The 26,007-nt window shown below is 30.7% G+C and overlaps 1 protein-coding gene across 3 annotated transcripts in view; it reads right to left on the reverse strand.

The window, feature by feature from the left end:
* The window catches only part of LOC132754649 (tumor necrosis factor alpha-induced protein 8-like), a 39,756-nt gene that overhangs the window by 12,136 nt on the left and 1,613 nt on the right, over positions 1–26,007 (reverse strand). Inside the window, exons 2-4 of one of the 3 annotated variants that reach the window (XM_060745315.1) lie at positions 20,719–20,800; positions 8,802–8,866; positions 6,441–6,511 (exon numbers count right to left, since the gene is read on the reverse strand). In XM_060745315.1, coding sequence (XP_060601298.1) covers position 6,441 — 1 coding nt within the window. In that variant the 5' untranslated portion in view covers positions 6,442–6,511; positions 8,802–8,866; positions 20,719–20,800. Of the gene's footprint in view, positions 1–6,440; positions 6,512–8,801; positions 8,867–18,360; positions 18,526–19,375; positions 19,395–20,718; positions 20,801–26,007 lie in introns of those variants that run through there. The other 2 variants (XM_060745330.1, XM_060745323.1) reach the window with 2 other exon arrangements.

Below are 26,007 nucleotides of genomic sequence, written 5' to 3' on the forward strand. Positions count from 1 at the left end.
AATACCAAAACAACAACACAAAACAATAAAGCTAATAATTCTGATTTATCACAGCATTTCAAACAGTGAAAATTAGGTTCAAATTACTCCTGGTTGTTCATACATGTCATTTGAGAGGAAACACGATCTATCAGTACTAAGTTACATCAGCATTTCAACAAATGACCCATCATAAAAATAGATTTTCTTGACATTTTTATGCACTGGTCTTCAACAGTTCAAGAAGCCAAACAGTTTTTAGTGGGCAATGAAAACTATTTGCTACTCAGATTCTGTCATACTAATAGTTGTTATGTCAAGTGGAATTCTATGTAAATAGTTTCATGTTACTTTCCTGGCAGAGTAAGGACACATTTATGTTATTATTTTGCACCAGTCCTGCAGAGTTAATGTAGAAATTAAAGGTAGAATTCTTATGAAATTATCACTAAATACTGCCATGTGACATGATGTTGACTCTTCCCAGGGGTTTGCTGCAGGGAAACATCATGTATCATATTAATATTATTATGACAACAGCCAGTATTAATGTGAATGAAACCTGACAAAAGTATAAAATATTGTGAACTGTTTCAAAGTGTAAATTCTTGAAAAACAAAATGTTGTTAGAATGTTCTAAGTGATTCAGTATGATAATTTATATGATGAATAATATGAGCCGCGTCACGACAAAACCAACATAATGGGTTTGCGACCAGCATGGATCCAGACCAGCCTGCGCATCCGCGCAGTCTGATCAGGATCCATGCTGTTCGCTTACCAACCCTATTACAAGTAGAGAAACTGATAACGAACAGCATGAATCCTGATCAGACTGCGCGGATGCCCAGGCTGGTCTGGATCCATGCTGGTCGCAAACCCACTATGTTGGTTTTGTCATGACGCGGCTCATAATATTTTGTTCTGCCATATACAGATACCCGATATGATAATTTGACCCACATATCCCACACCTAACAACATCTATTTATAATTCTTTCTTAGGTGGTTTTTTTGGTCACATTTGATACTAAAATACTATCAACATGATTCTGTTTGGTATTACCAGTACTCATGTCCTTCCATTATGAACCAATTTATATAACAGAGGCTGCAACATACTTCATGTAAATATGACCACGAAACCTTAACCTAATAATACTTTCATAATATTTCACAGAGCAATATATATATGTCAAATCAATATGTTATTTTATAACTTTCGGCTGACAATCTTCTGTTTTTGGCATTCAAGGATGTAACAGCACACACACACCATCTCTGTGCTTTCATTTTTTTGTAAAGAACACAAGTCAAATGCAGATATTTTAATTATCCACAAATAGACAACAAGATCAAAGTGTGGCAGTCAGTTAGTGCAAAGGTGGTCAGTCTATTGATAACCATAAATCTGACACTTTTCTTTGACTCCATATTGACATTTTATACCTGGAAAATTATAATATCAAATGAGCCGTGTCATGACAAAACCAACATAATGGGTTTGCGACCAGCATGGATCCAGACCAGCCTGCGCATCCGTGCTGTCTGATCAGGATCCATGCTGTTCGCCTACCAACCCTATTACAAGTAGAGAAACTGATAGCGAACAGCATGGATCTTGATCAGACTGCGCGGATGTGCAGGCTGGTCTGGATCCATGCTGGTCACAAACCCACTATGTTGGTTTTGTCATGACGTGGCTCAAATAAAATGTATGATAAAATATCTGACAAATAAACCTGTATGGTTAATATTCCTTGTTTACAAACAAAAATTGACAAACAAAATCAAGTTGCCAAGTCCTGTGTGGCAACGTAAAAAATTGCCCCGTACTTCACTTCAGTGTTGTTATATTTTTCTGGTCCTTCATGATCATTGATAACAGCACATTTAACTGTTGAAAATTGAGTAATTGACCAAGCCGGTGCTAGGGGCGTGAGGGATGTTGCACTTTGTCATTATCACTTATGTACAGACTCAATCAAACCGAGTCTGCAATTATGTACTCTGCTATTTTCGATGCTTCCGAGGGATCACTTTTTTCCCAGATTTTTATTTAATTTTTTTTTTCAATTTTCAGTAAGTGTTAAGGACAAAATAGGTGTCATTTTACAAAATAATTTTAACAATCCAGTATGAAGGTTAAAGCTGAATATGTTTTACTATGGTACAACATTTGTTAAGGTAGATTGAATATCACCCACATGAGAATGGTGCTATACAATAAATGCAGGTAGATTTTTCTCCCAATTATCACATTCCAATCCTTATTATCTCTCTAGATACTACTATCTATATTTAATCATCTGTTCAAAAATTTCACCCTCATTTACCTACCATTTAATTATTCTTAATGCTGATCATTTAAAGATACTGTTATAATCATAGTCTATCATCAATATATATAATGTATTTGAAATACTGAATTTACAGAATAACATTATCATATCATCCACCCTGAATGAATGAATGCAAAGGTAATCCACATAATCCAGGGTCAAGTCTATAAATATCATTGGGAATGTTTCGGTAATGTTCATTTTTTTTTTAAGATTGGGCAGTCTTTTTTAAAATTTATCTTATCTTAAACATTTTTCAATCATCATTATGAATTAGTAATATATTTCAAGACATTGAATAAATAGTCAATCTCTTGAAATTATTACTAATTCACCAAAACTTGATAGCGAAAATAAATGAGCATAATGTATATTGTTTAAACTTATGTGCACTAGTTTTATTTATACTTAACTGTTAGAATCACACTACATCACTGTAGATATCAACTTATATCTTATGAGGTACTTCTGTCAACATCTGTCCTAAAATATCTCTCTCATTAATTTTACTTTCTTTTTCTTATTCTGATAAGTGTCTACACCATAAATCTCTTGTCTTACATGAGGCTTGTATGAGGCCATATTTAACAGCCTTGTTCTTAAATTATTTCCCTCCATTACTATAGTATACCTAGTACCATTTTCTTGTTGGAAGTACTCAGATCAATCACAAAGTCCTAAAATTCTAATTGTTCTAAATTAAGACAATTCACTGTCAAAACTATAGTATATTTAAGATTATAATCTACATGCACATTGTACATTCTAAAAGTACTTTTTCTAAGAAATATATTGTTTCTCCATCAGAGCCAATAATCTGTTTGAAAATTAATTAAAATGTTTGGGAAATGTACTCCACTGAAATGTTACAGCTCTTTACACCATAGATACTGATAAAATAAATCTGACATGAGAGATTATTTTCCAGTCAAACACTAATGTTACAACTTTTCCAGACATGTATATCAAGTATAAAGATTTATGTTCTAAATGTCAAATGTGATCTGAATAAAATTGGACTACAACTGATGTGTTAGCAATTGGATAAAATAAGATCTCCCAGACTAATTTCTTTAAATAACCTATTAAAAATTATCTTTACTTAAAATTTATTCAAAAAGATCTGATAAGTAAAAAAAATATATAATTCATTAGACACATGACAATTTTAAATATTCTATTCTGTATGTATTATGTCATTATTTTGATGTAAATAAATTGAATAAAGACACATTTTTGATATTATCAAATTTAAGCAAATTCATGACATTTGAATTAAAATTAGAAACATCATTTATTGTAATGTCTTGCACTTTTTTACACACTATTATCTGAATGTTAATTTAAGAATATTTGTCCATAACCTGCTTGAACCTAGGTTCCAAGTGATAAGCCTTTGCCAACAGTATAGAGCCAGGCTAGCCAGCACATCCTTGAAGTCTGATCAGGTTCTATACATCTTTTGAGCTCAATTTTAGTATTCATATTCATTTCTGATTTTGTATTAAGATCGAAACAGTAGCAGCATGTGTTGTCTTTAATACTATTATAGAATACATGAAATCCCTTTATCTTTGAATATACTATTCCAATAGGGCATCCATTATAAAATTCAACAAGTAATTTGTATCTAAAATTATCAAGCAAATTATCCAGTGCGGTAATTCTAAATATCAACATTTTCCTCCAGCTATCTAGATTTCTAAACAATAAAGTAAATGATGATGATAATATTAAGTTTTTCATGATATTTCATACTTTATCTATGAATTTATCATTGTTGTTTAGATATAATTTGAGATGCATTGCATACCTTAGATAAGATAACAAAATAATTCTGTAGAAAATAATTGAAATGCAACTTGTTTTGAAATACAAAAATAAACAGTTTTTCTTAGTCAATTAGTGTATAAATCTGATAGTTTTTTTACTTTATAGATCAATTCTGAGTGCTTTTAGTTGAAGGTCATTGTAAAATTTATGCATGACTTTTTAATGAGGCGTTCATGGCTGAGTGGTTAAGGTGATTAACTTTAAACCATTTACCCTTCACCATTGTTCCAAACCGGCCAGAAATGGACACCTGAGGTTTTCAGTAACCAGTAATGCTGGAAAGGTGCCACATGACCTGTACTGTGTTAGTGTGACACAAGAGTTATAGAACTTGTCATGCATGACGTTGGTGAGGAGTCTGATAATATGATCATAATTAAATTTTCAAGTTTTTAAATAACAAAAAAAATAAACTTTTTTCACAAAAATGATGGAATTTTTTGTATGTAATCATATGTACTAAGAACAGGTAAAAATTAATAATATAGGTATTAATAATCAACTATTTCAATTTAAAAGTGAATCCCTTATATATAAAAATCATTTTCACAGCATAAAAACTTTAACCCAAAATCTGAATACAAAATGAGGATATAAAATAGCACTCCTTATCCTTCAAAATGTGAGTAATTAGGGACAAAAAATCTGGAAAGTTATAAAAACAATCTTACTTTAAGAATTTCGTTTTGCGGTTTAATCTAAGTTTCAGGTTAATTTTGGATGAGCATTTATTCTTTCAAACAATGTATTATAAATAAAGGAAGAGAATAAAAAAACATCAACTATCATCTGGCATACTGAAGTGATCCAACAATATCAACCAGTAATCACATACTTTTATTTCATAGGTATAACAATTCTAACTCAATTACTAACACTTTTCTACAGAAAATTATTACTACTTAAAGACAAGTAGATCTTAAAAGAGTGGGATTTTCCACAGCTGTATAAAGTATTTATGTACGGAGCTGCATTTCATAACTTTACATCATTTCTAAGGAATTTTAGTATTCATTTCAAGAAGTGGAATAAAGTTGGAAACAAGAAATTGCAAACACATGTTTTAACATATTTTCTGTTACATAAGCAGCCTACTTAAAAATATATGAGCTGTTCCAAACAATTTCTGTATATAATTTTAGCAATTTAACCCTGTTTTTGAAACACCTGTGATAACCAATAAAACTTCTATTATAACAATACAGACAAATCATCTATTTAAAGTAATATTAAAAAAGTAAATAATATTTCAATAAAATTGTGTAGGGCGGTCTAATGGTGGAAAATTAAACCACTTTACAGACATGTTTTAAATGTATGATCTATATAATGGGATGAAACTTCTTTCTTTCCTTAGTTGATCTATTTTAATTTCCTCAAAGGAAAATAGTTGTAACTTGACACATTGAATACAAAATCTTGTATGAATAATTTACCTTAAATGTCAATATGTGGTCACCTAATTTAGTAATATATATCTGAAAGTCAAAAATCTTATTGTTTTTATTCTGAGTCATTGTAGTGTATAATTTACCCTTTAAATTCTAATATGTGCCCTAATTTATAAATATATGCTGAAAGTCAAAAACTTATTGTTTTAATTTTTGCAGTCCCATTAAAGGTTTGAATATGTAAATTCATAGGCACAAATTATATAGAAAATATTTAAGAAATAAATAGATTTTATAAATGACAGCACAATATAAAATAATAACTATATATGATTAAATAGTATTAATATTATACATGTTTGTCTTGGATTACTGTAACATGAAAGGATATAACATGCGTGACATTTTAAAAGCCACAGAGACAACAGGCTATAGTGATTTGGTTAATACTGAATTCATTTTAGTTGGATTGTGGAGGAAGTTTTAAGCTTATACACACACTTTTGAATCCATTCCTAGAACCGACCAGTACAAAACAATGGCCATAAAGTTTCTTGCTCAAGTAACAACTACTTGCCCATGAAGGAGTTTAGGACCTTTTGTGATCAGCAATTACAACATTTTTAGTCAGATCTGTTCACTACTAGGCCATGCTGTATGAATATAAGTAATGTCATTTCTTCACAGACTTACATCTTCAGTATGTTATAGGCCCAACAATTTCTTCATTTTCTAAAATTATTCTCTTTCCTGTAATTATTTAATGGATATCAAAGTAGTCCCCACCTGTTATATTATTTATGGATTAAACCCAGAATTTGCAAAGTCTATCTTGATGGAAATTATGATTTGCTATTCATAAATTATATAAAAAATATCAAAATATTTTACTTACTGTTTGATTTTAATCAGTCAGGTAATCGTATGTTTTAATTGAATCCTCACTAAATGCTCTCACTCAATTTCCTGAAGACAGGGAGAAAAAAAAACAAACAACATGACATTAAACTTTTCAACATAAACTGAAAATTGATATTTGGTTAGATTAACATTGCTTCAAGGAAGATATTTCAACTACAACTTAATTAAAACATCAAAGTACTGGTGATGTTAAACATTCAGAAAAACACTCATTTTGTTAGATTTGTGGTTATATGTGTATTGTTTGTGATCTGTAGTTTATAAATTAATGTCTGTTGTCTTCATAGTGATAGTACATTGAAGGACATTCCAACAAACCAAGGGTTTGCCAATTACCACATGACAGAAATTTGGCAAACACATTTGCTGTCATCTTATGTTTAAATGTAACTCTGTGTATCAGTCCTGAATTTTAGTTCATAATTCATTTATAAAAGCACAGTTCATAACATGTAGCCAATTTTAAATGTGTGTTCTTTTTTTGGATAAATATTGAACAATAAATCTATAAAACTTAGTAAAAAAACTTAAGACATATACTGCAAACAAGAGCCCGGTTTGAGCCGGGTGATGCTCCCCGAATAGGTTTTGGACACAGGAAAGTACACCTCTTGTAGTTTCAGAGTTATGTCTGTGGAAAAAGTTCAAAGTGCAATAATTCCAAAATTAGGCAAGGAAGAGTTATACTGTTCTTTGCACTGCACTTCTTATCAAAGTCATCTATCAACCTACAAAGTTTCTTGTTGATATCTCTTATGGTTTCTGAGTTATGTCCCGGACAACTTCAAAAAGTAAAAATAAACAAAGGGCAATAACTCCAGAATTAGGCAATGCAGAGTTATGCTTCTTGTGCACTGCACATCTACCCATTGAGATATATCTACCTACAAAGTTTCATGTTGATATCTCTTATAGTTTTACAGCTATGTCCTGGACAAGATTTTTCTAAAAGGGGAGATAATCCAAAAATGAGGCTTAACAGAGTTATGGTTCTTTTGTGCTGCACTTCTACTCATTTAAGATCTATCTACATACAAAGTTTCATTTTGATATCTCTTATAGTTTTAGAGTTATGTTCCAGACAAAGTTCAAAGTGTTAAAATTAACAAAGGGCAATAACTCCAAAATTAGGACAAAAAGATGCTGCACATCTACACATTGAGATCTATTCAACTACAAAGTTTCATGTTGATATCTCTTATAGTTTTAGAGTTATGTCCCAGACAAGATTTTTCTATCAGGGGAGATAATTCAAAAACTGGGCAAAATAGAGTTATGGTTCTTTGACACTGCACTCCCCCTCAATGTCCTCTACCACTGTATGAAGTTTAAACAAATTATTTCCAAGGGTTTTCAAGTTATGCTCCGGACAAGACAACGGACGGACAGACGGACGGACATACTTAGCAGACGTGTTTGTGGGGTTATTCCTTTGATCTCTTAACCCCACAAGAGCAAATTTTTTTAACCCCATAAGAGCATTTTTAACCACATAATACATGTCTCTACGGAATGAACCCCATACAGAGTGCCTGTACATAAACCTAAACCTCATAATGTAGCTCTCGTCTGCTCGGACGGACGGAAGTTCTAACAGGAGAGTAATTATGTGGCTACTCCATTGTTCTCTCTATTGTTCTTTTTAGCCACACAAAAGAAAATAGCCACATAAAAGCATTACGGAATGAATGACATCAAAGAGAAAGAACAGTTACCTATTGTCCCTCTAGCCACATAATTACTGTCCTGTGAGTGCGGACAGACGGACTGACAGACGGGCGGACAGACGGACAAGGCGCCGACTATATGCTCCCCCGAAATTTTTCGGGGAGCATAAAAATTGCACTGTTATGTATAAGCCAATTCTTAAAAATATACATTCATTTAATTCGGATAAATATTGAACAATTAATCTATAAAACTTACAAAAAAATCCTTTAAGACAAATACTGCAAAAAATTAGTACAAACAATCTTGCATGTTTTAGATCTTTAATGGTTGAACTCTATAGGGTTTCATTCATTGATTAACTCAAATGTTTGCAAAAATGAAAGAAAAAATGTTTTCAAACAAAAACATTACATAAAAGTATTTCAGTCTCAAACCTTGGCTGATTTATATCATAGTGACAGCTCTCAAATAGTCAACCCCCTGTAACAATTCTAAATGCAGTTCTCAAGAACTGGCGCCGGTATACAATTTTGAACTCTTAGAATATTAAAGTCTTTAGTGTTTTAAATAATGAGTCTATGAAAGGAAAACTGCATTTTCATAAAAATAAGTTTTATCACTGTCCCAAAATTTACAACCACAACAATTATAATTCAATGTTTACCTTTTTCTATAAATCAGGATAAATCACTTCTCTGGAGAGTCTGATATTGTGACATTCATAACTACCTGAAACAACCAACATACATGTATATAACATATGAACAATACAAAAACATACAATTTGTTATACATACAAGTGTGGACATATACTCAAATTAATCAAAACTTTTACAGCAGCTATACTAAAATATTCATACAATCATGCAGTAAACAAAACCTTAGTTAATATGTCTGTATACTCCAAACAACACCCACTGCTGCTATATATATTATAATAATGCAACTTTACGACCTTATAAACCTGCTACCTGTTGAATTTGCAAAAGTAACTAAATGTCCAGTTTTTAAACTGTACTCAAATTTAAGTTTCAGCAGGATTTTTTTTACAGAATCTTAAATAAGACTTCAAGAGAGTGTGCCAAGACAAGTTGGTTTTTTGGGGGGATTTTCTTTGCTACCTCTTAATTGGTTATTTAGAACAAGTAGCACCAGTAACAATGTGTATATTGTACCATCACAACAAGGGTATTTATTGTCACAATATCTCTATCAAATGATCATATCATATGTTACGTCTCATATGCAATAACGCTCATAAAAGTCTCAATCTTAAAACAAACTCAATTATTTATGCATGTGTTAATACTTACAACCACACCTAAACACAGAAAATATACATATATTATGACTGTAAAAATTCTTCGTAATAAATGCCAAATAATACAACATTTATTAACCTTTAAACTTCCATATGGTATAAAGAATATTACAGTCTATAAATAATGTCCTTTGAAAAATGCTTATTTATTATCAAACACTTTCAAAAATATCATAACAAAAATGCTTATTCATTAACAAACACTGCAAAATATACAACAATTTAATGCTCACACATTATCCAACATTAATGCTTATGCATTATCCAACAATCTCAATAAAAACAAACATTTTCAGGTTTTATTCACATTATGTGTCTATATTAATTTACAGAAATTTATTATATACAATCACAAATAATAACAACAGTTCATTTCATAGTGGTTGTCATTCACAGGCAATACATAATCCCTTAATAATCCATAACTGTAAGATATTTTTGTGTCAGGTTTTACCAGGAAAATCATAATACATGAATAGCAGTACTTTACTTTTATGGAAAAATATCACTAGGACAATGCAATGACAGACGTAAAAACAAGAGCACTGCCTTCAGTGTTAATGCATGTCTGTTAAGGGAAACATCTATGACAAAAGTAATTTAGACACACAAAAAAGTTAACAGGGGCAAAAATATAATCATATTTCAGACCCATACAAGTATCTGTACAAGAAAAAGTTTGAACAAGTTTGACAAGAGGGCCAAGATAGCCCTAGATCGCTCACTTGACCCATCAAACTCATCAGAGCAATTACTTAGACAAGCATCCTGACAAAGTTTGATGACAATTAGTAAAAAATGTGACCACAAGAGAGTTAACAAGGTTTTTCAATATTTGGGTGGTGTGACCTAGTTTTTGACCCCAGACCAATTAATGAATCCAGGATATTTGGATACGAACAGTAGCCACTAGAGTGTTAACAAGATTTTTCTATTTCTAGCTCCTGTGACCTAGTTTTTCATCCGAGATGACCCATGTTCAAACTCATCACAACTGAGGCAAAAATGTGACCACTAGAGTGTTAACAAGGTTTTCTCCATATTTGGGTGGTGTGACCTATTTTTGACCCTAGGTGACCCGTATTCAAACTTGACCTAGAAATCATAAAACCAAACTTTCAGACCAATTTCCAGGATATTTGAATCAAAACAGTTGCAACTAGAATGTTAACAAGATTTTTCTATTTTTAGCTCATGTGACCTAGTTTTTCATCCGAGATGACCCATGTTCGAACTCATCCGAGAAATTACTTAGACAAGCAACCTGACAAAGTTTGATGATGATTGAGGCAAAAATGTGACCACTAGAGTGTTAAAGAACAAATGTGGATGGATGATGGACATTCAACAATCCTAAAGCTCAGGTGAGCTAAAAAGGCCAGTGTTGATGACAAGACTACATTACAGTAAACCCTTTCTATAACAACAAGAACTGCCTGACAGAGACACTCAAATATTGTGCACTACTCTAAGTGCTTGATAATTAAACATTAAAAGCCTGGATAATGCAGGAATGTAAGTTAACAAAGTGGAATAATTCAATTAAAATCCTTGTTTTCAGGTATGGATCTTTCACTTTTGACAGTAAGCTACAATGATGATTCAATTAAATTTACAAGCGAATACATGTAAAACATGGACCAGGAATTTATTAAGTTTACAAAAGCATATAATTCAGTCAAGATTTATGCTAAAGTATAATGAATCTGGGAAAGTGACCAACAAGACAGTCCTGTTGTAAAGTTCCATCTGATTAAAAGCTCTTAATTCACAAAGGGCTATAAATCAGTCAAGATTTATGCTAGAGTTATGTATCTTATGAACAGTGACACACAATTATGATTTTGAAGACATAACAGTTGCAAAATTTCAAGTGAACACCTTCAGTACTATAAAATCACAAAGGGCAATAAATCAGTCAAAATCCATGACAGAGTTACAAGCCTTGCACAGTGAATAGCAGACATGAAAACAGCCTCTGTGGTTGCAGGAGATATGATTTTTCTCGCAATACTTCAACCAATGGTGTTTTTGTTGATAGTGATGTCATTCTGCTCACTTTAAAAGGTGAGAAGACCAGTCGGTACTTAATGTCCAGCAGATCAAGAAACATACGTTTTTCGATCATCATTAAATCGAGGGCTCGGCGCAAGACTATTCTAACTTGTATTTTGAAAAATTTTCAGGAAAGGGAAAAAATATGATATTTTATTTTGATTTCATTTTTTGAAAAAAAATTCACAACCAACCTTATCAAAAAATAGAAGTAAGTTGTGTACATGTTCATTTTTTCAAGAAAAGTGTAAAATACGCATTTTATTGCCTACATGCTAACATAGCCTAGTATTGCACTAGAAAAGCTATTTTTTCCAGAATATTTATTGTGCAAAACTATTCTATCTTGAGTTAGAATACTTTAACACTATAAAATATGTCCCTTTGATTTCTAAATCTTGTGCAAAACTATTCTATCTTAAGATAGATTACTTTTGCAATAACTTGAAAGTTAAGAATGTCTTTTATCTATCAAGTTAGAATATATGTTTACTTTTTGAAAGTAAAATTAATTTCTTAAATAATATTTTTTAAGGGATATTTGAGGGTTTCGGGCTGTTCTAAGACCATAATATATAACTATAATTTGATATTGTTACATATTTGCATAATTATAAGTAATTTATACCCTACTAAAATATATAGTAGGTACAAGTGATAGCAACCTTGACTTATTATCTCATACAAACACACAAATCGGGTAATAATTTTCATTCTAGTCATATCTTTTGTGTTTATACAAATTCTTAAAAGTGAAATCTGCAGATTCTTAACATTGTGCTAGAAAGCATTGCATGCATGCTTGCGCTGTGAATGCATCCTTGATGATGCACAATTAAAGGACTGCTTTAACCCTCCATTATAGGAATTTTACTATCCTTTAAAGCTGCATGCCTCCAGATTTATGCTAATTTTCATGAAAAATTTGAAAATGTATTATAAAGTAAAACATTGTGAAGTGAAAAAAGAAAATTGTAAACAGTACTTACAACCCGTGTTAATTACCAAAAAGAGGTCAAAATATGCTAAAATAGCCCTTACTGCATTAGTAATGCAATAGAACTAAGGTTAAAAACTACTGCAAAATCGGTCATACAATGTAATTCACACATAACATGGAAATTATAACTTTTATCTTGAATCTTTATACTTTTCTTAAAATCTGAATACTTTTGTTTGGTTTGTACTTTATTGAAATATTTTGGTTCATCTGCAGGCATGCAGCTTTAAGTCTCTTATCATTTTTAATCTAAATAGGTACTGGTAAAAAATACCGTACATGATGTTATTGAAAGTTATTTACTAACACATTAGACATTTTGCAAATTTAAAAGATATATCATTATACATGTATCATTAATTCAATTTATAAAAAAATTGTTTTGTGACTATAAACTAACAAATATATTATGATCTTGCATGATAAAAAAAAATTTCTATTCATTCCATCCTTTTTTATCGGTTTTAATCTTTTTTTCCTGACTTTTGCCAAATAACAATATGCGCTCTCATTAATGATGTCATAAAATCATGATGTCACATAGTTCTTGTTGAAAAATAATCCTGTCACCTTTTACGAAATTATGATACATTTTTGAATTGATATGACTATGTAGATAACTAGATATTTATGTGTTTCTCGTATACAAGCACATTTTACTCATAATGGTGTGTATTCGGTATTTTTATGTATTTTAAGTTATATTCTTTTCATCCACATTCAGATATAGTCTGGCTACTGTGACAATGATATTTTATAATTTCACTGTCCACTGAAAAGCATGCGATAAATGGAAATATTGTGAGAAATACACTTAAGTTATAAGTATAATGTGATATATGATGAGAAGCACTTTAATATTTGCACAAATCAAACGAAATTAATGAAATACTACAGAATTAGTTTTTGAATATAAACATAATGTGATAAAGTAATATATAAGATGATACACAGAAAAAAATCAAAGTGCCTTAACACCATTAAAAACATATGAAATAAATGTAAAATTTGTTTATTTTGCATGTAAGGTCAAATAATATTTCATTTAATTTATTTGTGAACACCAGCAGTGTTATATTTTCACTTGTGGCTGTGTCAAAATATTGCATTGGGTGTTCATTTTATAATAGGTTTCAATCTTATCTTCTAATATACTAAACCCCACTTTAAAATGACTGAAATATTTTATCTAAGGAAACATTTTATTCTTTTAACATAAATTTTGTACTGGTAATTTATGTATATATTTTCAATAAATGATCGACACTATTGAAACATATAATAAAATTGACAATTATGCACCAGGAAAACACTTTTTGATTTTACAAAGTTTGCCAATCAAAGATTACAATTTCTTAGAAACTGACATTTTAAAAGTGTATTTAAATACAAAACACAAAATTTAATGAAACTCTTTAAAAATTTAGAAGATACATTTTAGTAGTGATTAATTTTCATAATATTATAGTATTACTTAATTGTCATAAATGTAAAAGAATGTGCTTTGGTAAAAAACAATCCTTGTTTTAAGAAATAAATCCTCAAAAACAAAATATTTTTTTACTATATTAATAAAGGTTGCTGAAGATACATAAATTCAGTGAAAGTTTTGGAAGTTTTCAAAATTAAAAATTTAAAAAATTCAACATTCATAAGCACATAACTCTAAATTGTATTTCTAGATTATCAGTCTAGTATTATAAAGTATACTTTTGTAAATACAAAGAAAGAAAACAATTATGTACAGGCTTGTAAACTTAAATTATGCTATTTGAACTGGAATAATATGAATCTTAAGGATGTCCTGATTAAAATCAGCTTCTAATTAACACTACGCATTAGGATCTGACGACCACCAATTGGTTGTCGCCTTCTCATAACCTTTCAAACAGCCAATCATCAGCAAGCTTTTACAATTTTGAAAGCGATATGGTTTCTAATTTCAATGGCTGGAAAACCATTACTGAGTAGGTCATTTTCACAATTTCGAGAACAAACATGGTGTTGTCCAGATAGCCAGCAGGTAAACTGCATGCCCATTATAAATTCAGTCTTTAATTTCCAGTTCATTTCTCAACAATTTTTTTTCTATCAAAAATCAACAATACTTATGTTTACTTTAACAGAAAATGATATTTTGATACTTCGTCTAATAAATCCTATATGTAAAGGACGGTTTGATTTCATTGCTAAAAATAGCTTTCCTGGGAAATCCAAATCACAATGAAGATTAAACAAATAAGGGGGCAATCAGATCTACATGTAAGAAATAAGTAGATCAGAACTTTAGTCAGACTGGAAAAAACCTTTCTATAAAAACTGCATGCTTTCATAAACACTGATTGTCAGAAAATATTATTGCCCATTTTGCATACTTTATCCCGGGATTTAATATTATATACTGTTTTAATACTGTTACAGGCATATTGTTGCCTTTTTGGTTGTTCCTTTTTCTTCTCCCATATGCTTATTTAAATAATATTTTGAAAACATCCCATCACATAAGTATTCATTGCACAATTGGTATAGATGATATTTAACTTGTAAACACTCAAATGTTCCACATACAGAAAATATGGGAACAAGGGGACTCAAAACATACACCATATGGATGTGAATGATTTCTGTTTCATCACTGAGGTAATTTGCCCTGTTACCTATTTGTTGTGATTGTCCACACACACACAAATAATTTGAAACAGTGTATTTTGGTCAAGATATGGGTATTTTACAGTGGTCTCCTTAACTCAAGTAGGGTTGAACAGTTTAATACACCTCAAAGCTTCCTAAATAAAGGTTAATAATTTGTGCATACTGGCAACACTTCATTCAAATAAATATTTTTTTCTTTATTTTTGAATTGGATTTAATTCAGAGATGATTTTTGCATAATTGTATTGACATAAAGCTTGTTTTATTCTTCTGTTGTTTTATTGAAATTTACTGAAAGCCAGTACTCAGGAGCACTTATCACTTTCTCCATCCAGTGAACTTGATTGGCGATAAACTTATATTCATCATTACTATAAACAAAGACTAAAAAGGGAAAATTTCTTCTAAAATTGTATAATACTAAGTACAGAGAATTTGAAATGCCATGCAGTCAGTAAAATAAATTAATTACAAGTGTTTGAAATTGATTACACTTGGTATAAGTATTAAAATGAGGAATCAAATTGTCTTCATCTTGAAAACAATGAAAGACAGGCAAAAACACATCAGAATATGTTTTAAAACTGTAAAATTCTGTAAAATATGATCAAAGAAAAAGTGTAATAAATATTCTTGTAATTTATGACATCATCAAAGCTTGTGATGACATCATCAAACTTTGTTTATTTTCAGTTAGAATAGTTTAAATAGCAAAAACTCCTGTTAACAGCATTTTTTATTTCGCTAGACTATTCTAACTTGAAGTTAGCATAGTCTTGCACAAAAGAATATCAAGCTTTTAACTTAAAAGTGATTGTCAAACTATTCTAACTTGAGTTAGAATAGTTTTGCACTGAATATATTATATCATCAGATAGAATATTTACTTAAAATGTGTAAAACTTAAAAATTAGTGGGAAATTAATTATGTCTTTTTAACAGAACATGCATTGAAGGAATTTATACAAGAAAATGTCAAAAAACCATTTTCTGAAAAATATTGAGTTAGAATAGTCTTGCGCTGAGCCCTCGAAATTATTTTTACTTATTTTTATAAAAGTATTACATATTCTACAAGTCTATCAAGTTAACATTTTGGTACTTAACAATTTTTTCGTACTTCATGGGCTACTTTGTACATTATTTTTGTGCTGATGAAGGTATTAAATGGACAAAAACCTGCAGACATTAATAACATTATAGTAAACCAGGTCCTGGTTTTGTTGTGTAGCTTCTTTTAATTTTTGCTTATGTAATTGTTCAAGTCTATTAAGTTATTTACTTAAGAAAAAAAGGTCTTAAAATCTCTTCTGACAGTGTGCTTTTGAGATTTTCCTTAAAATGTGAATGTATGCAGAGCGCATATTTTGTTTATTTGTTCACAAAATATGTCATGAAACTTGTCATATAACAAAGTTTCATATTTATCATTGCATAAGCTTTTTGCCTATTATCATATAAATGAAACAATTTACCATAAAATGTAGCATAACAATTCAAGCTTATCTACTACTTGACTTGCATGTTTGTATGGTTTTGTTGGTTATAATATATTTTTTATATAATTTTAGGTAAGATATAGGACAATGTTAATGCTACCGTGTAAGACATACTTAAATGTCAAAACTGAGTCTCTTGTCAATAACATTTACTAACTTGTAAAATAATCAATTAGTATCTAATTAACATATTCTATTAAAGATTACTGGAATTATTTTTCTTTTTATTTAAAGTCATTATCTGTATTACCAACAAAAAATGCAAAAGCAAGAGTTTATAGGCCTAATTCTTATAAATTGTATTATTTTGACAAATTGTATTCATTCTTTTTCGTTTTATAACGATGTTTATATTTGTTATTAAAACTAGTAAACATTTACAGTTAAACAATAAAAGTTATTCAATATCGATGCTTATTTCCATGTTTCCATCTGCAGACCAAAATTCCATCTGCTTTCTGAAATTGCCATGTACTGATGTAAACTACAAACTTTCTGACTGAAGAAAAAGTTCAGTAAATCAAACATTTCTTCGACAAACTAAACAAATCGGACAAGAAATAACAAAATAACAATCCCAACCTGCATCTGGTCTCTGTCTAACCTTTGAATAAGTAAGAAACGTTTAAGATGAATCGCAGATTTTTACAGGGCTATTAAATTAAGTAATCATAGAACAAAACGCAAAACATACAACCACAAGGAATTTGAGAAGCAAATAAGAGAGATAAATGAAAAAGGTAATAATGATCTAAAGGGTGTTTTATTATTTAATATAATCATGGTATTATTACCAATTAGTTTACCATTAAATTTGTCTACAATAAATATCAGCTGTCAATGGTCTAAATGTAAACTAAGGGAAACAATTGCTGCATTGATTCCCTTTACAATAAAAGTTGCTTTCAAGTTAGCTTTTATGATATTACATACTAAGGAAACTTTTAACTTGGCCTGCATGCCTTTTGATAATTTTCAGAATTTCAGTAACAAAATACTAAAATAATGTAGTCATTAGTTTAAAGCCACACACATTCAGACTTGCAAACCTTTTTCTTTTATGTGTCTGTGGAAATTGGCAAGTAATTTTATCAACGTTAATATCGTTTAATAAAATGTTTGCCAATCAATGGTAAATTCCTTTTTTTTTTTTTTTAATTTCAAGGCCATTTATGAAAATAACCTTATGTAGTTTTCTTAAAATAATGTTACAGATCATTTGAGAAATAAGTTTCAAAATTCTGTATGAAGTTAATAAAGTAAATGTATGTTAACTGATAAAGGAAATTTATTTTTAATTGGTTTATTAAACAGTCATTTGTTGAGTCACATTTTTAAGTTAAAACATAATTGACAACCCATCCTTAATAGATTCTTAAACTATAACCAATTTGAACATACCTTGAAAAAGTCAATTTATTACAAAACTTATATCCACAAAAATATATACCCTTTTTAGTAAAACTATGATTTAACAGTGTAACAAATATTTACACTTTGTACACCTTGTGGCACCTATAATATTTTTAGGAAAAATATTAATTTTGTAACATTAAACCGAGATTAAATATAACATATGTATTTAATTACACAATTGTATACCAATTCTTTTTATAGCACTAATCAATATTTATATAATAATGTCCACACCATGATAGCAGTGAATAGATCACAGATACACTATTAATCCACTTACTTTACAATTTCCTGTCCAGTTTGTTCACAGGTTCAATAATCTATTTACATATCTATCCCTTGATCCTATAACTGTTTAATTTGACATTTTAACACCTGTATTTGTATAATTGGACTGTCCATACTTAAAATTTGGAATTTCCCATTGTCTGATTAAGGGATTTTAATATCATAATAACACTAAAACTGTACGATAAATTGTGAACATCCTGTGAGACTTGACGGAAGTACTTGCTGGTCTGGATCTTAGACTACAAGCACTTATACCGACAAGTTATTTTAGTCATCAAATTTATGTGAAACTTCTAAAGTTCATACAAAAGGGATCATGTGTCTATTATATACATGTATTATACACAAACATGAAAGTAAAACTAAAGTAGCCTGAACAAAGATTATTTACCTAAAAATATATATATACTTGAAACATAAACAAGACAGTGTACATTTCCTTTCAACTTCTCTTCCTTCTTTATTACCTTAAACTTCTCAATTAAGGCACCCTACACAGACTGCCGATACAGACCATAATATCTAGAGCTAGATATACCTGTCTGTGATGATAGCCTGTGTTTGATCCTTTTTCTTGCATATTACATATTAATGATATTTTGAAAAGAATGATCTAAATACGAAAACTTATATTATATTTTGCACTATTTTCTTATAATAGTATATGAATTTACAACTTCATTCATAACGGCAATTTTAATGACGTCATCCTAAAAACAGTAAATTCATAAAAGCTGCATGGGAATGATGTCATGTAAAGCACGCGAATTGTCTTACATGCGAATTGTCTTACGCGGGGGTGTAAGACAGGTTTTTCTAGCACCAGTGTAAACAGTAGATAATTATATACAAGAATAAGACAAGGACACATTCAAGCCAGTAACAAGTTCATGAGTTGGTATCACAATCATTTCTTCAACATGCAGTCAAATTATGAAGATGATCTGAAACACTGAAAACTTTCATCTAAAGTATTAAATTATCATAATGAGACAAAACTCTACCTGTCTTAAATAAAATTCAAATATCCTCCTTTATATTTCATGGTAAACTAATTACAAATTACAAATTCTAGAAGCACAAATAAATTTTATTTTGATATTGGTAACCTCATAAAAAAAGTTCAAATCAGTCTACAAATGTTCAAAGGATAATGAAGTTTTTACAAAATTTTAACGACATTTAATCGCACTTCTCAATAATCAATATAGCAAGGCGACGTATAAACTAACATTCAACATTTCTTTAAGAAGTTCATGATTAGGTTTGATATCAATCAACATGTGTTATATAAACTCTAAATGCTAATAAAGGAGCCGTAATCCTGCTATTTAAAAGCCTTTACTTAAAAAAGATATACTATAATTATACGGGTGACACAAACTGAAATGTCTCAGCCGTTTACTCAACTTTCATAGGATGCACATACTTTGATGTCCTAATAAGGTATTAAAAGTATTACCATAAATAAATATTAAAGATTAATTTTCTACTGATGAATTTCAATGAATCAGGTGCTCCACCACTAAATGTTATTGATCAGAACAATGCTTGCTCAATTTTAGTATTCACAGAAATTATAATCAAATAAACGTACAATGGATAGTTAAGAATAAGTCTACTACAAACTTTGACCAAATAACAGATTCTCTTTTTTTAACTCTCAGTGATTTTTCACCTTGTATAACAGAGGCCTATAAAAAGGCCTCTTCCCGATTAAAAATTGTCTTTAAAATCACACAGTTTTCTCATTACTCTAAACTTACACCAGCTGTTTTACTTCCAAAATGAGCAACTATTTTAGTCGGCCTCTTCCATATATTAAGAGAGAAAAACCACTGACCCTTAATATGATGGAACTAAAGCCAGGTCAATCAGCACCGTCATGCAGTCTTACAAGACTCTATACTGACGCTAGAACAATTTTTCCATTATGATATTAAAGTATCAGACTTTTCAAATCAACACTCCAAATTCAAAGTAAATGAAATCCATAACAAGAAATCATCAAGTTGAGGGTTAAAATGTTGATATACATGTAACTTACATTACACCCCTTAATAGCCTTTAAAGATTCACTTTATAACGTGGAAAAGTAAGATATAGTTAAAACATATAAACAACAACAATTAATTAAAATGTTAAAACATTTTAAAACACTTGTCAGAAAATGTATACATATGTTTAAATGCAATTAAGTTAATATAATGAATCATTCTCGTGAAAATTTAAAAATCTCAAATAATCTTAAGACACTAAAGTTTGCATTTATCACAAAGTGACAAGAAAAAAGTTTTTATATTATAATAAAACATTTAAAGAATTCTAAAGACTTTTAACTACTTACTGTGACAATATAGTTAAATTTCCTGCTGCCTTCCCTTCAACTTGATATGTCAATGTCAAAATCTTTTCTATATTTCTCTAATCTGTAAACAATCAAGTATATCACAAACTTAGTTTAACGTAACTCTTTAAATTTGCATTAACTTTATAATATTAACACAGTAAATCCTTTAATAAGATAAAAAAACTAGAAATGTGTCATCATGCCACGGATGCCCCCGCATGCAGCCAAAATTTCAGATGTTATAATATTTAGTTCCAAATTTGTTTGCACAAATTATTGTTTTCATTTTAAGTTCAAAGCCCTTAAAACTTTTCAATGTTAACACAAACCATTTCCATACAATGTTCAAGGCACTGAAATTATTCAGTCTCAACCTTTTGAAAATAGCATATTTCATATTTGTAGCCAAATTAATGGCTACATACATTTCCACAAAAGTATGAGTGCTGAAACTTAAAGTTCAAAATTATTCCAATATTCAAGAAAGATAAGTTTGTCCAAAATCATTGAACCACGACCAAATTCAAACTTAAACTGCTTATTCCTAAGATGTATCTATATTATTTTCAAAGTGAAAGGGACATAACTCTGCCAAAAAAATCATCGAACCATGACCAAATTCCAACTTGACCTGCCCATTCCTTTGACATATCCATATGTCAAATTTATGTTGAATATGTAACACTGTTGGGTAGATAATGAACAGAAACTGTAAATTTCATATTAATTTCAAAGTAAAAGGGGCATTACTCTGCCAAAAATCATTGAACAATGAACAAATTCGAACTGGGCCTGGGCATTCCAAAAACATATCCATATGTCAAATTTGAGTTGAATGTGTTGTACTGTTGGGTAGATAATAAACAGAAACTGAAAATTTCATATTATTTTCAAAGTAAAAGGAGCATAACTCTGCCAAAAATCATCAAACAATGACCAAATTCAAACTTAACCTGTATTTTCTCTTGACATATCCATCTGTCAAATTTGAGTTGAATATGTTGTACCGTTTGGGAGATAATGAACGGAAACTGAAAATTTCATATTATTTTCAAAGTAAAAGGGGCATAACTCTGCCAAAAATCATCGAACCATGACCAAATTCAAACTTGACCTGTATTTTCTCATGACATATCCATATATCAAATTTGAGTTGAATGTGTTGTACCGTTGGGGAGATAATGAACGGAAATTGAAAATTTCATATTATTTTCAAAGTAAAAGGGGCATAACTCTGCTAAAAATCATCGAACCATGACCAAATTCGAACTTGACCTGCCCTTTCTGATGACATATCCATATGTCAAATTTGAGTTGAATGTGTTGTACTGTTGGGGAGATAATGAACGGAAACTGAAAATTTCATATTATTTTCAAAGTAAAAGGGGCATAACTCTGCCAAAAATCATCGAACCATGACCAAATTCAAACTTGACCTGTATTTTCTCATGACATATCCATATATCAAATTTGAGTTGAATGTGTTGTACCGTTGGGGAGATAATGAACGGAAATTGAAAATTTCATATTATTTTCAAAGTAAAAGGGGCATAACTCTGCTAAAAATCATCGAACCATGACCAAATTCGAACTTGACCTGTACTTTCTGATGACATATCCATATGTCAAATTTGTGTTGAATGTGTTGTACCCTTGGGGAGATAATGAACGGAAACTGAAAATTTCATATTATTTTCAAAGTAAAAGGGGCATAACTCTGCCAAAAATCTTCGAACCATAACCAAATTCGAACTTGACCTGTATTTTCTCATGACATATCCATATGTCAAATTTGAGTTGAATATGTGCAACCGTTACTAAGATAATGAACGGAAACTGATGATGACGGAATGACAGAATGACGGAATGACGGAAGGACGGAATGACGGAAGGACGGAATGACGGAAGGACGGAATGACGGAAGGACGGAAGGACGGAACAGGGTAACACTATATGCCCCGGCCATTACATGGCGGGGGCATAAAAAGAAGTATATAAAATGTTAAAACAATTTTTGTCTCGTAGTGAATGTAAGTGGTTTTATTAGAGATTATTTAGCTACTGATCAGCTAGTGACTTACAATTAGTTGTGTGTTACAGTTGTATACATGTATAAAACCATCAAGAAAACAGGAAATTGCATCTTAAATAATTTCCTTGTTGATCTTTACATGTCCTATATATTCAAATATTATATATATTTCTTTGTTTGTACAAGTCATACACATAATTTTTTAATACCGATTTGGATTTTATCGTTAAAACATATTTCAAGCAAATTCTTGTTAACATGCTGGTGACAATTCAACAAAAATAGTTTTTCTTTAATCAAATCAATGTAAGTATTGTAACAATATTTTCTCAAACAAGTTACTGTCAACTATAGATCTTGAAATAAACATTAATAATACTTAGAAAAAGCGTGATATAGGAGGTGCAAAACGACCAACACCAGGGTAGGTTTAACTGCTTTTAATGATGGTCAACCGGTTTCGGTCTCACTATAGACCTTCTTCAGGACACATTTACATTGAAAATTAATAGCTAAAGTACACAAAATGCTCATATATGTAAATGACGTATGTTACTATATATAGTAACATGAACGTTCTGGTAATTGGCACTGTGCCAAGTCCTTGGTTAGTTTATTGATGAGACAGTTTACACGTGCATTTGTCGTTCTTCTGGAAAATTCCGTAGATGTTGCCAATGTTAATGATTAGTTCGTTACTTTCGCTATTTTGTCCATATTCGTCTCTACAGAGAGTTGTATCATGGAGAGTTTTATTTGGTGAAACTATGGGTGTAATAAGGTCTAGTACCTGGATTTTACAGTTCTCAACGTCTTCTTGTTTGGGTTGTTTTGTTTCTGTTCTTGGATTCTTTCCTTCAATGATCCTAAATCTAGGGGTCACTTTATAATTAAATTCCGGATCATACTTCTCCACTGTTGGTTTTGGTGTTCTCTTTGATCTCTTTGGTTGTTGTAGCTCCACTTCCGTCATATGCATCGATTTTCTTGCATGCCGTTTGAGGTTAGGTTTGCTGGCAAATGTTTTTAGGCACCAACTACACTCGTATTCTGTTTTTTCTTTTTCGGTTTGATCATGTTTCATCTTGTGTTGGTAAAACATGGAGGATGTTGTCGAGATATATCCACATATGTCACATAGTCTCATGAAGTTGGCTGTACTTGTCCTCTTCTGTTTCTTACGTGATATTCTGTCCCATACTGCTGGCTCTCCGTTGATTTCTGCATTGATGTCATCTGTCGTTGCTTTTCTAGCTGTATATACTTCCATGTTTGATTTACTGAATGATATTTAAACCTTCTGGTTGTTTGGTTTTTAAAAGACGTATCCAAACTTCTTCGGTTCTAAGTCTGACGTTCGTGTTTTTTGTCATTGTTTGTATTCATAATGACGACGTTCATGTTTGTGACGTCGTGCGTGAAAAAGTGGCGGGAAACCGGTTTCACGTTGTTTTTAGCGCGTATATCAGCTGAATGTCCATAGAGCCTGTCTCTAAATGAGTTACCAGATTGACCTACATATTGGATATTGCATTTCATTAATAATACTTGTGAAAACTGAATACTAAAGGAACAAACTTGAAAAAAGTGTTCTCAAAGTGAATAAAAGGCCTTGATCCCAAAAATGTAAACATGTAAGCTAGCTATATAATGAGAAATTGGTAATCTTTTCTGGATTCATAATGGCAGCTAGGCTTTTGGAGTTTTTGGAGATAAATCTCCACAAAACCAGAATTAATAGGTTCGGACTCTAAGTCAGACACATGTAAAATACAAGCATCTGCAAAGGTTCAATGCTTTTCCCAAAGTCTGCTTATCTGTTTGACATGTCAAACAATTCAATGCCTTTCCCAAATTCAGCTATAGTTTGTTCCTAATGTTTGGAATTATCTTGTTTCTTGCATAAAAGGAGTTGTGATCTAAACTCTGTACTGTCAATAAAGGTAAATTTAACCCTTAAATTACTCAAGTAGGAAAACTTTCTCTATTTGCTGTAGGTTTTATATCAAATCAACTTTGTAATGGTCATCTGGTGTCTGACTAGAAGAAGGCCTGCAGTGCCCCTCTGTGCATTATATCAGGCACAAGCAGGCTTCTATAAAACTAACTTGCATGTAAAGTATAATAACCATTATAATCAAATGAAATACAGCTTGGCTACACCCATAACAAACTACCCATAATTAAATTGTCATCAATAAATTAAACAAGATAACTTATACACAGACTATCTTATAGTATCTGTCAGTTGGTTTATCTAATGTTAAAATGTATTGAAGTATTTATTTATAAAACCAGCCAGACATTCAACTTGATCTATGCACTCATCCAAAGTATGCTTCAAGGCAATTTAAGTTTTAACTTAACTTTTTATCTCTTTATCTATAAATAAATTCATTTAAAGTTTTATCTTTCTCTTAATAGAAACAAGGAACATCGCAATGCGATGCAACCAGGTTTTCAGCAAAATATTTCACAGAAGCTTTGTCATGAAGGGGCATTTGTTTTTAATTGAATTTTTAGGAGGAATTATGGCTTTTTTAATATTCCTCAAACAAAAATGATTGAGAAATTTTATTTTGTCTATTCGCCTTTTTTCCCCGAATGTTTTAGAAAGGTAAACAGTACTTTATTTTTGCTTAATTTTTGAAGTTACGCACTGTAGAAATTGTTCACTATATATTCTGTATAAGGAAAAAATATACAAAGGGCCATAATTCGGTCAAATATTATCCAATCACAAAACCCCGACAATATGTGCCAGGCACTTGATAACAAAGCTTCTAAGAAAGTTTGGTCAAAATCCGTTGAGAAATGTAGGAGGAGTTGCGCACAGAAGAAATTGTTCACTATATATTCTGTATAAGGAAAAAATATACAAAGGGCCATAATTCGGTCAAATATTATCCAATCACAAAACCCCGACAATATGTGCCAGGCACTTGATAACAAAGCTTCTAAGAAAGTTTGGTCAAAATCCGTTGAGAAATGTAGGAGTTGCACACAGAAGAAATTGTTCACTATATATTCTATATAAGGAAAAAAAACAATGGGCCATAATTAGGTCAAATATATACCAATTGCAAAACCCTGGCAATATGTGTCAGGGCACTTGATGACAAAGCTTCTGAGAAAGTTTGGTCAAAATCCGTTGGGAAATGTAGGAGGAGTTGCGCACAGAAGAAATTGTTCACTATATATTCTGTATAAGGAAAAAAAACAAAGGGCTATAATTAGGTCAAATATTATCTAAT

The sequence above is a fragment of the Ruditapes philippinarum genome, unplaced genomic scaffold (assembly GCF_026571515.1).
Source record: "Ruditapes philippinarum isolate M1 unplaced genomic scaffold, ASM2657151v2 ctg134_1_1_1_1, whole genome shotgun sequence".
Taxonomy (NCBI): domain Eukaryota; kingdom Metazoa; phylum Mollusca; class Bivalvia; order Venerida; family Veneridae; genus Ruditapes; species Ruditapes philippinarum.